This window comes from Coregonus clupeaformis, chromosome 30, assembly GCF_020615455.1.
Source record: "Coregonus clupeaformis isolate EN_2021a chromosome 30, ASM2061545v1, whole genome shotgun sequence".
Taxonomy (NCBI): domain Eukaryota; kingdom Metazoa; phylum Chordata; class Actinopteri; order Salmoniformes; family Salmonidae; genus Coregonus; species Coregonus clupeaformis.
Genome location: NC_059221.1, coordinates 51274627 through 51289680, shown reverse-complemented (window position 1 = coordinate 51289680; position 15054 = coordinate 51274627). Strand labels below are relative to the sequence as shown.

The 15054-nt window shown below is 46.3% G+C and overlaps 1 protein-coding gene across 1 annotated transcript; it reads right to left on the bottom strand.

The window, feature by feature from the left end:
* Nucleotides 1–327: 327 nt before the first annotated feature.
* On the bottom strand, nucleotides 328–13316 carry LOC121569506 (alpha-2,8-sialyltransferase 8F-like). The gene is made up of 8 exons (XM_041880529.1): nucleotides 12635–13316; nucleotides 10423–10509; nucleotides 10187–10264; nucleotides 7333–7477; nucleotides 7132–7244; nucleotides 6940–7032; nucleotides 6308–6781; nucleotides 328–741 (listed from the first exon to the last, which is right to left on the bottom strand). The coding sequence occupies exons 1-8, from the start codon at nucleotides 12718–12720 to the stop codon at nucleotides 489–491; spliced, it is 1329 nt and encodes a 442-aa protein (XP_041736463.1). The 5' UTR covers nucleotides 12721–13316; the 3' UTR covers nucleotides 328–488.
* Nucleotides 13317–15054: the final 1738 nt, after the last annotated feature.

The following is a 15054-nucleotide window of genomic DNA, read 5'->3' as shown; positions in this document are numbered from 1 at the left end:
TGTCAATCCTGCATCCCCCCACCTTTCCCTCACTCCCTTCCTAATGTTGTTATTTAGTCACAGCACAGATTCTTTACTGTCACCATGGTCACAGGAGGGGAGTATTTGTTGTTATAAACTGGGTGGTTAGAGCCCTGAATGTTGATTGGCTGACACCCGTGATATATCAGACCGTATACCACGGGTATGACAAAACATGTATTTGTTCTGCTCTAATTACGTTGGTAACCAGTTTATAATAGCAATAAGGCACCTCTGGGGTTTGTGACCTATGGCCAATATACCACGGCTAAGGGCTGTGTCCAGGCACTCCGCGTTGCGTCGTGCATTAGAACAGCCCTTGGCCGTGGTATATTGGTCATATACCACACCTCCTCTGGCCTTATTGCTTAATTATAACACTTTGACCTGTGTGAGCTGGTAACCATGGAAACCATTTTTGAAAGGAGACTCCCCAGAAATGTTTATGGGTGTCATCACTTCCCTGGTCACCTTCTGTTCCCCCTCCTCTGTTTTGTCCTCTGCTCTGAGTTTGAACCCTGTGTGGGGTCTTCAGAAGCACCCTGCCCCAGTCCCGAGGGTCCAGAGACATTGGTGTCGGGCCCAGCCCAAGGCTTCTGGGTCTGGGAGGTTGTCTTGCGTTGTGCCAGTGTGGCCATGGCACTACCCAGAGAGCCAGCCTGGAGACTGAGGCCTGAGGCTGAGGCTGGGGCCCAGGCCATCTCTGTGCTACATCCAGGACTGCCAAACGGTACAAAGAACCAGAATAGAAAAGATCTCTGTTTGAAGGGTTATGTAACATCAGTGTGGTAATATTATTAATAAAACAAACTGTGCCAGTTCACTTTCAAACATTGGACTAATGACACTCACTTGAATATTTTCACATTTGTTCCTAAATTAGGTGCAAAGACAATTGCGTGCTCCAGCATCATTACACTGAGTTAGTTTGGCCTGGGTAAGGTATCTAGTACAGTCCTTGCTGTGTAAGAACCCTTTGTTGTTATTTTATGTTTACAGGATCATTGAAACACTGTTTTTCTTTCCCAAAATGTATTTTGAAATGATGAAACAAAGTGTTGGTATAGTAGTAGGGTCGTTCCAGGAAATGAGTCCCTTCTGGTGACCTAAAGTTGTGGGAACGATTGTTAGCTGGGTTTTGGGTTGTCTAACTTGGTGGAGAAAAAAAGAACCTGTTTTATTTCACCCAATTTTAACATTCTGTCATGAAGAGCACATGTTCAACTTAATAAAAAACGTGTTTTCCCATCTCAAGAGGTTGAATAAAAAAATGACTATAGTAAGTGCCTATTAAGTGCCAAATAAAGTATCAGGGTTGACCACAACAGGGTTGACGATTTCATCTTAAATCAGCCATAAATCCCCTTGTGACAGGAGGAATGGAAGCTTGTTGTGTGCAACAGAGAGGGGCACTTGAATGCAAGTGTCACAAAAAAAATGAAAATGTTAAATCATTTCTAGCCTGTTCCTCTATGGGTAACAGGGTTGACGTGTTATGCTTGACCCACTCAGTTTTCCACCACAAAACACCAGAAAATTGCCAAAAAGAGTAGAACCAGCTCACCTGCTTTTACATTATGATTTGACTATTAGATATTCAATGTTTCTTTTCCCAATAAAAAAAGGAAAAGTTTCACCATATTAAAACGAGAGTTCAGTTCACGTAACAGGGTTGACCTTAAAATGAGGGACAGGTTGTTGTTTTTTACTTTAAAATTAATAACTAAATCATATGAAATAAATTATAATCTTCAGAAATGACTTTGTCAAAGCAACAAAATAACTAGGGCTTTACAACGATGGTGAAAAGATGTTGAGGTTAAGTGGGTTACCATCTTTCTTGAAGTCACAGAGGGTGCACAGAGGGACATATAAAAATGCAGAATCTTGCCACTTTAGCAAGTCTTTATTCATGTAAAAAATCTGATTTATTAAATTTTCCATGTGGTCTATATCAAAGGGCATTTCATTTAATATAACAGTCTTTTAAAATTCAATATTGGTGCACAATTTCTACTTAGAATATCAAAGGGACTCATTGCTCCCGAGTGGCGCAGCGGTCTAAGGCACTGCATCTCAGTGCTTGAGGCGTCACTACAGACCTCCTAGTTCGATTCCAGGCTGTATCACAACCAGCCGTGATTGGGAGTCCCATAGGGCAGCGCACAATTGGCCCAGCGTCGTCCGGTTTTGGCTGGTGTAGGCCGTCATTGTAAATAAGAATTTGTTCTTAACTGACTTGCCTAGTTAAATAAAGGTTAAATAAATACAATTACATGGAAGACCCAGTACCACATTGAATGTATAATACACCATGTCATAATGAGACAACACATTTAATCATCATTGATATAAAATATACAGTACCAGTCAAAAGTTTGGACACACCTACTCATTCAAGGGGTTTTCTTTATTTTTACTATTTTCTACATTGTAGATATAATAGTGAAGACATCAAAACTATGAAATAACACATGGAATCATGTAGTAACCAAAAAAGTGTTAAACAAATCAAAATATATTTTATATTTGAGATTCTTCAAAGTAGCCACCCTTTGCCTTGATGACATCTTTGCACACCCTTGGCATTCTCTCAACCAGCTTCATGAGTTAGTCACCTGGAATGTGAGTAAGACTTTTAAGCAGGTCAACATTCACAAGGCCGCAGGGCCAGACGGATTACCAGAACGTGTACTCCGAGCATGTGCTGACCAACTGGCAAGTGTCTTCACTGACATTTTCAACATGTCCCTGACTGAGTCTGTAATACCAACATGTTTCAAGCAGACCACCATAGTCCCTATGCCTAAGGACACTAAGATAACCTGCCTAAATGACTACCGACCCATAGCACTCACGTCTGTAGCCATGAAGTGCTTTGAAAGGCTGGTCATGGCTCACATCAACACCATTATCCCAGAAACCCTAGACCCACCCTAATTTGCATACCGCCCCAACAGATCCACAGATGATGCAATCTCTATTGCACTCCAAATTGCCCTTTCCCACCTGGACAAGAGGAACACCTATGTGAGAATGCTATTCATTGACTACAGCTCAGCGTTCAACACTATAGTGCCCTCAAAGCTCATCACTAAGCTAAGGATCCTGGGACTAAACACCTCCCTCTGCAACTGGATCCTGGATTTCCTGACGGGCCGCCCCCAGGTGGTAAGGGTAGGTAACAACACATCTGCCACGCTGATCCTCAACACGGGGGCCCCTCAGGGGTGCGTGCTCAGTCCCCTCCTGTACTCCCTGTTCACCCATGATTGCATGGCCAGGCACGACTCCAACACCATCATTAAGTTTGCCGACGACACAACAGTGGTAGGCCTGATCACCGACAACGATGAGACAGCCTATAGGGAGGAGGTCAGTGACCTGGCTGTGTGGTGCCAGGATAACAACCTCTCCCTCAATGTGATCAAGACAAAGGAGATGATTGTTGACTACAGGAAAAAAAAAGAGGACTGAGCACGCCCCATTCTCATTGACGGGGCTGTAGTGGAACAGGTTGAGAGCTTCAAGTTCCTTGGTGTCCACATCACCAACAAACTATCATGGTCCAAACCCACCAAGACAGTCGTGAAGAGGGCACGGCAAAGCCTGAAAAGAGGCCGAGCAGTTGCCATACCATACTCAGATCCTCAAAAATGTCTACAGCTACACCATCGAGAGTATGGCATCGCCTGGTATGGCAACTGCTCGGCCTCCGACCGCAAGGCACTACAGAGGGTAGTGCGTATGGCCCAGTACATCACTGGGGCCAAGCTTCCTGCCATTCAGGACCTCTATACCAGGCGGTGTCAGAGGAAGGCCCTAAAAATTGTCAAAGACTCCAGCCACCCTAGTCATAGACTGTTCTCTCTGCTACCGCACGGCAAGCGGTACCGGAGCACTAAGTCTAGGTCCAAAAGGCTCTCAACAGCTTCTACCCCCAAGCCATAAGACTCCTGAACAGCTAATCATGGCTACCCTGACTATTTGCACTGCCCCCCCACCCCACCCCACCCCCCTCTTTTACGCTGCTGCTACTCTGTTTATTATTTATGCATAGACACTTTAACTCTACCCACATGTACATATTACCTTAATTACCTCTACTAGCCGGGGCCCCCGCACATTGACTCTGTACCGGTACCCCCCTGTATATAGCCTCCCTACTGTTATTTTATTTTACTGCTGCTCTTTAGTTATTTGCTTTAATTTTTTTTACTTAACACTTTTTATTTTTTATTTTTTTATTTTAAAAACTGCATTGTTGGTTAAGGGCTTGTAAGTAAGCATTTCACTGTAATGTCTACACCTGTTGTATTCGGCGCATGTGGCAAATAACATTTGATTTGATTTTGAATGCATTTCAATTAACAGGTGTGCCTTGTTAAAAGTTAATTTGTGGAATTTCTTTCCTTCTTAATGCGTTTCAGCCAATAAGTTGTGTTGTGATAAGGTAGGGGTGGAATACAGAAGATAGCCCTATTTGGTAAAAGACCAAGTCCATATTATGGCAAGAACAGCTCCAATAAGCAAAGAGAAACAACAGTCCTTTATTACTTTAAAACATTAAGGTCAGTCAATACGGAACATTTCAAGAACTTTGAAAGTTTCTTCAAGTGCAGTCGCAAAAACCATCAAGCGCTATGATGAAACTGGCCCTCATGAGGACCGCCACAGGAAAGGAAGACCCAGAGTTACCTCTGCTGCAGAGGATAAGTTTATTAGAGTTAACTGCACCTCAGATTGCAGCCCAAATAAATGCTTCACAGAGTTCAAGTAACAGACACATCTCAACATCAATTGTTCAGAGGAGACTGCGTGAATCAGGCCTTCATGGTCGAATTGCTGCAACAAAACCACTACTGAAGGACATCAATAAGAAGAAGAGACTTGCTTGGGCCAAGAAACACAAGCAATGGACATTAGACCGGTGGAAATCTGTCCTTTGGTCTGAGGAGTCCAAAGTTGAGATTTTTGGTTCCAACAGCCGTGTCTTTGTGAGAACGGATGATCTCCGCATGTGTGGTTCCCACCTTGAATCATGGAGGAGGTGTGATGGTGTGGGGGTGCTTTGCTGGTGACACGGTCTGTGATTTATTTAGAATTCAAGGCACACTTAACCAGCATGGCTACCACAGCATTCTGCAGCGATATGCCATCCCATCTGGTTTGCGCTTAGTGGGACTACCATTTGTTTTTCAACAGGACAATGACCCAACACACCTGCAGGCTGTGTAAGGGCTATTTGACCAAGAAGTAGAGTGCTGCATCAGATGACCTGGTATCCACAATCACCCGACCTCAACCCAATTGAGATGGTTAAGGATGAGTTGGACCGCAGAGTGAAGGAAAAGCAGCCAACAAGTGCTCAGCATATGTGGGAACTCCTTCAAGACTGTTGGAAAAGCATTCCAGGTGAAGCTGGTTGAGAGAATGCAAGAGTGTGCAAAACTGTCATCAAGGCAAAGGGTGGCACCTTTGAAGAATCTAAAATATATTTTGATTTGTTTAACACTTTTATTTCATAATTTTGATGTCTTCACTATTATTCTACAATGTAGAAAATAGTAAAAATACAGAAAAACCCTTGAATGAGTAGGTGTCCAAACTTTTGACTGGTACTGTAAATCTGAATGTAACAGTCCAGCTAAAGATTGTCCAATCCAGGACGTATTTGATTGACATGACCATACATTCTGTTAACTCTTAAAGGCTCAAATGTGGTATTTTTGGCTACAGTCAGGAAGGTTTTTAGGCACTACACTGACCCCCCTGTAGTTTGGAAGGCCTCATCTAAACCATACATGTTTAACCACTAAAATGGCTTCTCAGTTGAAGTCCAACAAAACAAAAACATTCTCTAGATTCCAGCTGGAACACTTGTGATGATAAATACATAATTGTAAATCTATACAGTATATGATATGCATGCTTCATGTATTTACACCCATTTTGGGTACAGTACAAATCATTTGATTGAAGATCAACCTGTTCTGCAGACTCTCACACTAAGAATCTACAAACGGCTGCTGTGGAGACTACACGTCCCAGCCTCCACCTTGCTCCTCCACTGTGACCAGCTAGTTGGCACATAAAATATGCCCCTGTGCTGAATACCAGAGCGTTTGGGGCCAGTCGGGGCCATCCGATCTGGCACGTAGCAAAGACATGACTGGGTAAGTGCATGACTGGGTAAGACTCCTGAGAGAGTCTATAGGAGGGCCCTATGCCCCTGTTGTGTCTGTCCTAGCTGTAGGTAAGGTGCCGGTAAAGGGGTGGGGCCTACCTGCCGGCGGACGCACACTCTCCCAGGTGTATCCTGAGCACGCCCTGGCTGTGGAGCCTCAGCAGGTGGTCAAACTCAGCGGGCATGGAGTGCACCGTCTTCTTACTCTGCCTGTTGTCGTAGTAGTGGTTGGTGAGGGGCTGGTTTCTGTTGGGGTGTTGATTAAAGGGCCAGAACCCGTAGAGATGCACGTTGGCACACAGCTCCAGCGCCAGGCTAGCCACGATGAGTCCTGTGCTGAGGCGTACCGTCTGCAGGCCCTGGCCCCGCCAGAAGACAGCCAGACTCTGGAGGTACTCTGGGTTGAGGAAGACGGGCCGCGAGGGGCTGCCAAAGTCCTGGATGGTGTAGAGGGCCCGCAGAGACACGGGCGTGTTGTGGCCGTACGAGAAGGCTGGCAGGAGCATCAGGGAGTCGCCATAGCTACGCAGGCTCTCCACGAAGGGCCGACGACGCCCCTGCAGGCCCCCATATCTGAGAGAGGTTGGGATGGAGAGAAAAAAAGAGGTGAAGAACAGCTGGAGGAGATTAATTTGACCAGCACAAGAATATATGATCAGGTCATTTCTTAATCCACTATAAAATACCAGGTGATAGGCAATATGAGAAGCACAATGAGCTCCCAAACTCACTTCTCCATGAGGATGCTGGGATTAGCTGTCACCAGGTCTGTCTTGTTGCCCACGTCTCTCTTATAGCCATTTTCCAGAGGAGGGAGGTTACACCTGAGAGAGGGAGACAGAGGGAAGTAGTCAGTAAAGTTGTGTCTAACAATGTTTGATAGGAAATGGTCATTATTGTGGAGTACGTTTTCTGTCTCACACCTGATAACAAACTGGGCGGAGTCGATTTTCTCTCCACAGCTGCTGTTAGCTAGGATTCCCCCATTCCCAACAACAGAACACGTATCCCATGTCGTATTCACAAAATGATTCTCCTGTAGGCAACACAACATGTGTCATGTCACTCTCTTTCTTAAACCCACACTAATCATTGAGGTGACACTCTGGACCAGAGCAACGAACCTTAGCGAAGGTGCTGAACAGTTCAGGGGTCACCTGAAGAGGCTTCCTCTTCTCTCCATCGTACACAACCTTTGACCCCAGAGGAGTGTTGGCCTGTGTCACCATAGCCTTGGTGAGTCCATGACATTTGTCACGCAGAAGAGACCTGAGAACACAATAATAACCTTTTGATTATAAGATAAAGAGACAGTATTAAAAGCGTACTGTAAATTAATCACATACTCTTTTATCTTATTTTGAAACAGACTGGTTGATAAGTTAGGTATAAAAAGCTACTGGTGATAAATGGAAGAAAATATCAGATACAGGAATACATAAACAAGGTGTCACGCCCTGGCTCTGGGGACTCTAATATGTTGAGCCAGGGTGTGTATAGTCTATGCGTGTTCTAGGTTTCACTTTCTGGTTTGGTATATCTATGTTGGCCAGGGTGGCTCCCAATCAGAGACGGCTGTAGCTCGTTGTCTCTGATTGGGAGTCATACTTAGGTAGCCGTTAGGCATTCATTTGGTGTGGTTTCTTGTTCGTATTTGGTTTGTGTATTACCATTGACTGTCACGTCATCGTTTTGTTGTTTTGATCGTGTGATCATTCTATAAATAAATATGTTCGCCTTCAACGCTGCGCCTTGGTCCTCCTCTCTGGTAGACGATCGTGACAGAAGAAACCACCAAGATTTGACCAAGCAGCGTGTCCAGGAGCCATCGCCAGGGAGATCTCTAGCAGATCTCCTTCGCCTCCTCGACTGGGTCAAGCCGGGTGAGGAAGAGAAGGGCTTGACATTGTGGCAGAAGGGCGAAAGGCTGGCGAGGGACATGGAGACCTGGTCCACGGGTAGGAGAGACGGCCAGAAAATATTTAGGGGGGGCTAACGCCGTGGACGACGGGCCAGCAGGAGACCGCGGCAGAGCGGCCCAGCGGGTTGGCAGAGGAGGCCGCCAGGTTACGGGGGCCACTGGTCGAAGAGGGGGTGGAAGGTGTAGAGGCACGGCGAGAGGTACTGGGGTGTGTTACCAGTCCGGTCCGGCCCATTCCAGATCCCGGCGTAGGACCAGTGGTGTATGTCCCCAGTACGGTCCGGGTTGTTCCTGCTCCCCGCACCAGGTCAGTGGTGCGCTTCGTCAGCCCGGCTCGGCCCGTTCCTGCTCCCCGCACCAAGTCAGTGGTGCGCTTCGTCAGCCCGGCTCGGCCCGTTCCTGCTCCCCGCACCAAGTCAGTGGTGCGCCGTCAGCCCGGCTCGGCCCGTTCCTGCTCCCCGCACCAAGTCAGTGGTGCGCCCGTCAGCCCGGCTCGGCCCGTTCCTGCTCCCCGCACCAAGTCAGTGGTGCGCTCGTCAGCCCGGCTCGGCCCGTTCCTGCACCCCGCACCAAGTCAGTGGTGCGCCGTCAGCCCGGCTCGGCCCGTTCCTGCTCCCCGCACCAAGTCAGTGGTGCGCCCGTCAGCCCGGCTCGGCCCGTTCCTGCTCCCCCGCACCAAGTCAGTGGTGCGCCCGTCAGCCCGGCTCGGCCCGTTCCTGCTCCCCGCACCAAGTCAGGGGTGCGCCCGACAGCCCGGCTCGGCCCGGCTCCTGCTCCCCACACCAAGCCAGTGGTGTGCGTCGTCAGTCCGGCACGGCCCGTGCCTGTTCCCGCACCAAGTCAGGGGTGCGCTCGACAGCCCGGCTCGGCCCGCTCCTGCTCCCCACACCAAGCCAGTGGTGTGCGTCGTCCAGTCCGGCACGGCCCGTGCCTGTTCCACCGGTGGCTGGTCCGGCACCGGTCAGATGCTTCACGCCGGAGCTAGAGCAATCCGCTCCACCAGTGTGCAGTCCAGCTCCGGCCAGCGGGGCCAGACCGGACCAGGGGTACCTTGGGGGGTTGGAGAGGGAGCGGGGATCAGGCCCGGAGCCGGATCCGCCGCCTAAGCGGAGTGCCCACCCGTTCCCTCCCCTGTGGTATTTGGTGGGCGCGGTCGGAGTCCGCGCCTTTAGGGGGGGGTACTGTCACGCCCTGGCTCTGGGGACTCTAATATGTTGAGCCAGGGTGTGTATAGTCTATGTGTGTTCTAGGTTTCACTTTCTGGTTTGGTATATCTATGTTGGCCAGGGTGGCTCCCAATCAGAGACGGCTGTAGCTCGTTGTCTCTGATTGGGAGTCATACTTAGGTAGCCGTTAGGCATTCATTTGGTGTGGTTTCTTGTTCGTATTTGGTTTGTGTATTACCATTGACTGTCACGTCATCGTTTTGTTGTTTTGATCGTGTGATCATTCTATAAATAAATATGTTAGCCTTCAACGCTGCGCCTTGGTCCTCCTCTCTGGTAGACGATCGTGACACAAGGCCTCATCCTCTTGTCTTAATATAAATATAAACATTGGAAAGGGATGTTTATTGAAAAGTATTGTCTTTTAGAATTTCTGCTCTGAGTGTCCTTCCTTTCAAGTGTTTATTCATTCACAAAGCTCCTTACTGTTCTCTTTGATGGTGTTTGGTGTTGTTGAAGTCTCTGTATACTGTATAGAGAGCATTACTAAGCCAGTGTTAGCCTGCAGAGACAGGAAGCTGAGGAAGACAGCATTGAGAAGGAAAACACCCACTGACTGACTGACTGACTGGTGTTGAAACAATCACACATTACTCTTTGACCTCTACTTCTACTGCTACTAACAGCATGAAGAGGTAAACGCTAACATTTCACAGGTCGCTTCTGCTTTGAAGCACACTTCCACTTGCTTTTGTTTCTCATTCTTTTAGGAGTAGAAAGGAAACATCAATTTTGTTATGGTTAGTGACCCTCACAAAGTGGTCTTTGGTTCATCTTGGCTGGCTTTTAGTGGGGTTCAGAGTCTGGGTTTATAGTGTGTTTATATTTCACCTGAACTTTGTGAAATTGTCCTCCTGCTTCCTCCAGCGGTGAGAGTAGCGCTCCACCACTTTTTCAGTGACTGTATCCCTTTGACACACACACACACACACACATACACACACAAAACAGAGAACATGCAGTTATGAACCATATAATGAAGTTAATAACAGTAGAGAGACGATGAGGCGGTTGTTGAGCAGAGAGGATTGTAGGTAGTGGTTGCCAGGGCGTGTGTCTAGTCTCACCTGCAGCCCTTGCATGTTCCGGAGGGGTCTGGCACAGAGTTCCTAATAGGAGCTTTGTGGGGGGGGCTGCCAGGATGGACATTTGTGCTATGTACACAAACAGGGACAGAGGAAGACAGAGAGAATAGGATGATGACCTCAGTTAATAGTAAAAAAAGGACAAGAGATAAGCCAATTATCTATGATGGATTTGACAGAGTCACAAGTAGACCTCTGTTTGAACCCAGTACACCACTTATCTTGTCAACACTTGTATAGCTGCATTGTTTGCTGTTGTATTGCAGTGTATTGCTTGAGTTTACCATGTTACCTTCACTGAATGAATTGTGTTGATGTGGTAATTTACAGTGTTTACATTAAATCAATAGCTGAATGTTGGGCGTACTGTAACAATAACCTGGTGAGCTAAAGGATTACCGAAGCCAAAACACAACACACTGGGCAGCCATTTTACCTTACCCCTCTGAGTCTAGCGTGTTTTACTGATCATCAAAAAATAAACCCTGAACGCTTGAATGGGTTTCACAGCAGCATTACACCCATAAGTGCCAACCGCAAATTAACTGAAAGACAGGGGACCTTTTCAAAAATCAGTTTTAGATCTGATAAGAAATCCAAGGGCAAGGTCAAGCCTGAACTTACTGTATACAGAAAATCACCCTTGACGTGAGCTACAAAGAGATCTTTGATGAACATACTACAGAAGGTGCATGGGTTTCCCCACTCCACAATGCCCTACTCTTGTGGACAGTTATTTATGGTGGGATAATTGTCTTATCCTGCAGATGGGGAATGTCAAACAAATCAAATCAAATTGTATTTGCCACATGCGCAGAATACAACAGGTGTAGACATTACAGTAGACATTACAGTGAAATGCTTACTTACAAGCCCTTAACCAACAATGCAGGTTTTTTATAAAAATAAAAAAGTAAAATAAAAAAGTGTTAAGTAAAATAAATAAAAGCAAATAACTAAAGAGCAGCAGTAAAGTAAAATAACAGTAGGGAGGTTATATACAGGGGGGTACCGGTACAGAGTAAATGTGCAGGGGCACACTTAGTTATATGATTAACTCTGAGATTCTAGAGTCACATTCAGACAGATACCGTTTAGACAGTTAGTTTTATTGAGACATGACTGGAAAAAAATGGCTCTCAAGTTTCACTGTCACAGAGGAGTAGACACTAAGCGTAAACAAACCAACAGTGTGTTCATCTGGCGTGTTTTGGTAACAGCATGAGAAGGCATTTTACAGTGACCTCTCTATCTCGATCTCTTGTACAAATGTTCTGTTCCCCTTTCACTTACTTATCTCCCTCTGCCTACAGATGACTTATTAAATTCCCACAGAAAATAGATCACTATTTAAAATCAATATCTAACAGAGTAAAAATGTGTTATTAGAGGTAGATGTATGCAGATGCACACTTGCACACCTACAGGCACATGCTAGGTTTGTATGTTTTAATGGGACAAAGGGAGATAAGCTCTGATATAATATTTTTGTCTGAGTATGATATTTCAAAATGCACCAACGTTGAACCATCCATGTGCCTTTGCAACACCTTCCTCTTATTCTACCTCTACATTGTCAAATAAACAGTTGAGTTCGCTTCAACACAAGATGTAAAATGAATGCAGGTTGTTCAGAGTTCATAAATAGTGGTTCAAGAAACTGAGATTTATGATATGAAATCCATCAGCTCCGCTGGGGCACAAACAGATGTTTCTCTCTCTCTCTTTTCCACCACAGATTCATGGTGTGTCAGTGGTTTAGCTAAGATACCCAACAAGCATTGGGGGGAAAAAACCACTGCTCTGAGGAGAGAGAGAGAGAGAGAGAGAGAGAGAGAGAGAGAGAGAGAGAGAGAGAGAGAGAGAGAGAGAGAGAGAGAGAAGGGGAGGTGGTGGAGGGGAGGGACCAGTGAACAGGCATAACCACCAACACCAAACATATCATATTTCACCTTGTTCAACTAGAGCAGCTACTCACACCAACCGATGTGAAATAATCACAGTATTAAGAGCAGAAGTGTGGTGACTCACTTCCTTCCTCTCTGTGTCTGTCTGGAGGACATGATGCTAGCTACCTCCAGCCAGAGCTAATACTCCACCCTAGACCGGGGCTAAAGGCTCCAACTTCTCCAACACCTGCCCAGCCGGGAGGGAGGAAGTTGGGGAGAAGGGGTGTGAAAGGAATGGGACTCACCGGTCGCTGAAGAAGTTCCAGACGAATGCAGTCAGGACAGTCCCCAGGATGAGCAGAGTAAGTATACAGAAGAACAGTCCCCTCATGCCTCTCTCCCCCTGCTACTTCCTCTGGCTGGCCCCCTCTTCTTCTCTCTCTCTCTCTCTCCTCTATTGTCCCTCACTCAGCACTCACACGTTAGTTTGTTTCGGCACCTTACCCCCTCTCCTTTTCTTCTTTCTACCTCTCATGCACCCTCCTCCTTCCCTTGCTATTTCTCCCCAATTGTACCTCACTGCTCACGCTCGCTCTTTCTGGCTGTCATTAATCTTTCTGTCTCACTCACTCCCCCTCCTCTTCCACCCTCTCTTTCTCGCTCTCTCTCTCCCTCTCTCTCTCTTTCTCAGAGCGTTTCCGGGCACGCCTCTTCTGTAAGCGGACTATCATATCTCTGTCTGTGCCCTATAAAAATCTCTCATGCGCCTCTCTCCTTTCTTTCTCTCCTTTCCCCCCGTCCGCTCGGCTCCTGTAGAATTACAATGCCAGTCTTTTGTCCGCCCTCCTTTACGTAGATTGATATGTCTTGTTTCCTTTCATATCTCTCTGGCTTTCTCACTTCATTGAGAGCACACCACGCTCTTACTTTCTGTCCACTGTAGTCCCAGAGCTCAAGCTGTTGCTACTTCTCCAATCCCACCCGAGCCCCAGCCTTCTCTACGCTTTCCCCCTCCCTCCCTCTTCCTGTAATATCCCTCCCCCTCCGAACCCCCTCTCCCCTCTTCTCTCCCCTCCTCTGCATAAAGAGCAGCTAGTAACATAATTCCCCGGTACTGAATTAGCTCAGGGTCTGCCTCTTGACTTACGTGTGTGAGTGCGTATGAGTGTGTGTAGTGTATGTTTGTGTGTGTGTGTGTTTCAGGGCTTAGTGTTGAGGCAGAGAGTGTCATTAAGATTGTTTCAACAGGGGTGGGTAACAGGGGTTAGTGTGTGTGTGTGTGTGTGTGTGTGTGTGTGTGTGTGTGTGTGTGTGTGTGTGTGTGTGTGTGTGTGTGTGTGTGTGTGTGTGTGTGTCTAGCGGTGTGTGAGCGTCTGTGTGACAGGGACTTATTTTTCCCCTAGCCAATGAGGGTCAGAGTAGGCTAGGGGAAGGGGCTATTGTTTAATCAGATCTACGGTTTCTCTGTTCTCTATCTCATGCCCTCCTTTGACTGTCCCATTCCCTATCTGGCTGGCTCTGCAAGTTTACTTTCTGGGTGGTTTGCAGGTGATGAGAGAGAGATAGAAAATATATATACTTTGTGTACAACGCAAAACCCCAAACAATGCATGCAGAGCAGAATGCCCACACATTCCACCACAAAGCCCTCACCTACAGAGAGATTAACCTAGAGAAAAGTCCCCTCAGCCAGCTGGTTCTGGAGCTCTGTTCACAAACACAAACAGACCCTACAGGGCCACAGGCCAGCAACAATTAGACCCAACCAAATTAAGAGAAAGTAAAAAGATGACTATTTGACACACTGGAAGGAATCAAACAAAAACAGAGAAAATTGGAATGCTATCTGGCCCTTAACAGAGTACACAGTGGCAGAATAACTGACCACTGTGACTGACCCAAAATTAAGAAAATCCTTGACTATGTACAGACATAGTATTACTATTGAGAGAGGTCGCCATAGGCAGACCTGGCTCTCAAGAGAAGACAGGATGTGTGCACACTGCCCACAAAATGAAGTGGAAACTGAGCTGCACTTCCTAACTTCCTGCCAAATGTATGACCACATTATAGACACATACATTGCCAGTCAAAAGTTTGGACACACCTACTCATTCAAGGGTTTGTCTTTATTTTTACATTGTAGAATAATAGTGATGACATCAAAACTATGAAATAACAAATATGGAATCATGTAGTCACCTGGAATGCATTGCAAATAACATTTGATTTGATTTTGAATGCATTTCAATTAACAGGTGTGCCTTGTTAAAAGTTAATTTGTGGAATTTCTTTCCTTCTTAATGCGTTTCAGCCAATAAGTTGTGTTGTGATAAGGTAGGGGTGGTATACAGAAGATAGCCCTATTTGGTAAAAGACCAAGTCCATATTATGGCAAGAACAGCTCCAATAAGCAAAGAGAAACAACAGTCCTTTATTACTTTAAAACATTAAGGTCAGTCAATACGGAACATTTCAAGAATTTTGAAAGTTTCTTCAAGTGCAGTCGCAAAAACCATCAAGCGCTATGATGAAACTGGCTCTCATGAGGACCGCCACAGGAATGGAAGACCCAGAGTTACCTCTGCTGCAGAGGATAAGTTCATTAGAGTTACCAGCCTGAGAAATTGCAGCCCAAATAAATGCTTCATAGAGTTCAAATCACAGACACATCTCAACTTCAACTGTTCAGAGGGGACTGTGTGAAGCAGGCCTTCATGGTCGA